The 878-nt window shown below is 35.9% G+C and overlaps 1 protein-coding gene across 1 annotated transcript in view; it reads left to right on the top strand.

The window, feature by feature from the left end:
* Positions 1-523: 523 nt before the first annotated feature.
* Positions 524-878, top strand: part of SARC_11028 (hypothetical protein) — a gene marked incomplete at both ends in the record, with an annotated part of 3,061 nt that continues 2,706 nt past the window's right edge. The window contains one exon of the mRNA XM_014294899.1: positions 524-682. Within this exon, the coding sequence (XP_014150374.1) occupies positions 524-682 (159 nt within the window). The remainder of the gene's footprint in view (positions 683-878) is intronic.

Raw genomic sequence — 878 nt, 5'->3', positions numbered from 1 at the left:
ATATATACGTACATGCAACATATACATATATACACACGCACATTCATTCATACATCCATACGTACATACATACATATATACATTATATGAATACTTATATATCTTTCTTATATATATTTATATGAACATAATATATGATATACGGCATGTATGTACACGTAGAGTAAGGTTGATTTGATATGCTGATTGTCTCAGTTATACTCGTTGTGATCTGATTAGTTTATGTATCGTCTCAACTAATTCGACCTGGCATTAACATACATGAATAAAGCTGTTGAGCTGTAGGGTAGGGAAGATCATAATGTATACCAAATGAATGCTATAGGCAGCAGTAGCCGTGAACGGTCAGAGTCTTTTTCTCCAAAACTTATCCTCAGCCTATACACAGTTAATAGCACAGAAGATTGCTATACCGAAACCCTTAAGCGTGCGCATCATATAGTATCACCTTTATAACTTTTACACTTCATCATTGCTTGGCATGTGAGCCTTCGTTTCAACCATCTCTATTTAATCGTCGCAGCTGGACGCCGTTGGCAAGGCCAACTATACAAAGCTAGTCAAACAGTACAGGGAAAAGATTCTGCAACCGAAACCACGCACATATGGTGGTATGGGATTTGCCAAACCGTCAATATGGATTGATTGTCTCGATAACGGGTTTATGACCTACTTTCAGGAGGTATTTTTGGAAATCACCGCGAACGATCATAAAACGCTGACTAGTATTAGACTATATATGCGTTTATTTGAAATTATGTATGTATTCGTTATGTAGTTTTATAGGAATATGTATATGCAAATGTATCTGGAATTTTATATATATATATATATGTGTGTGTGTGTGTGTTGTTGTGTGTGTGTGTGTGTGTGTGTGT

This window comes from Sphaeroforma arctica, assembly GCF_001186125.1.
Source record: "Sphaeroforma arctica JP610 unplaced genomic scaffold supercont1.1494, whole genome shotgun sequence".
In the NCBI taxonomy this organism is placed as follows: domain Eukaryota; class Ichthyosporea; order Ichthyophonida; genus Sphaeroforma; species Sphaeroforma arctica.
The sequence above is the reverse complement of the archived record's forward strand: the minus strand, read 5'-3'. Positions and strand labels throughout refer to the sequence as shown.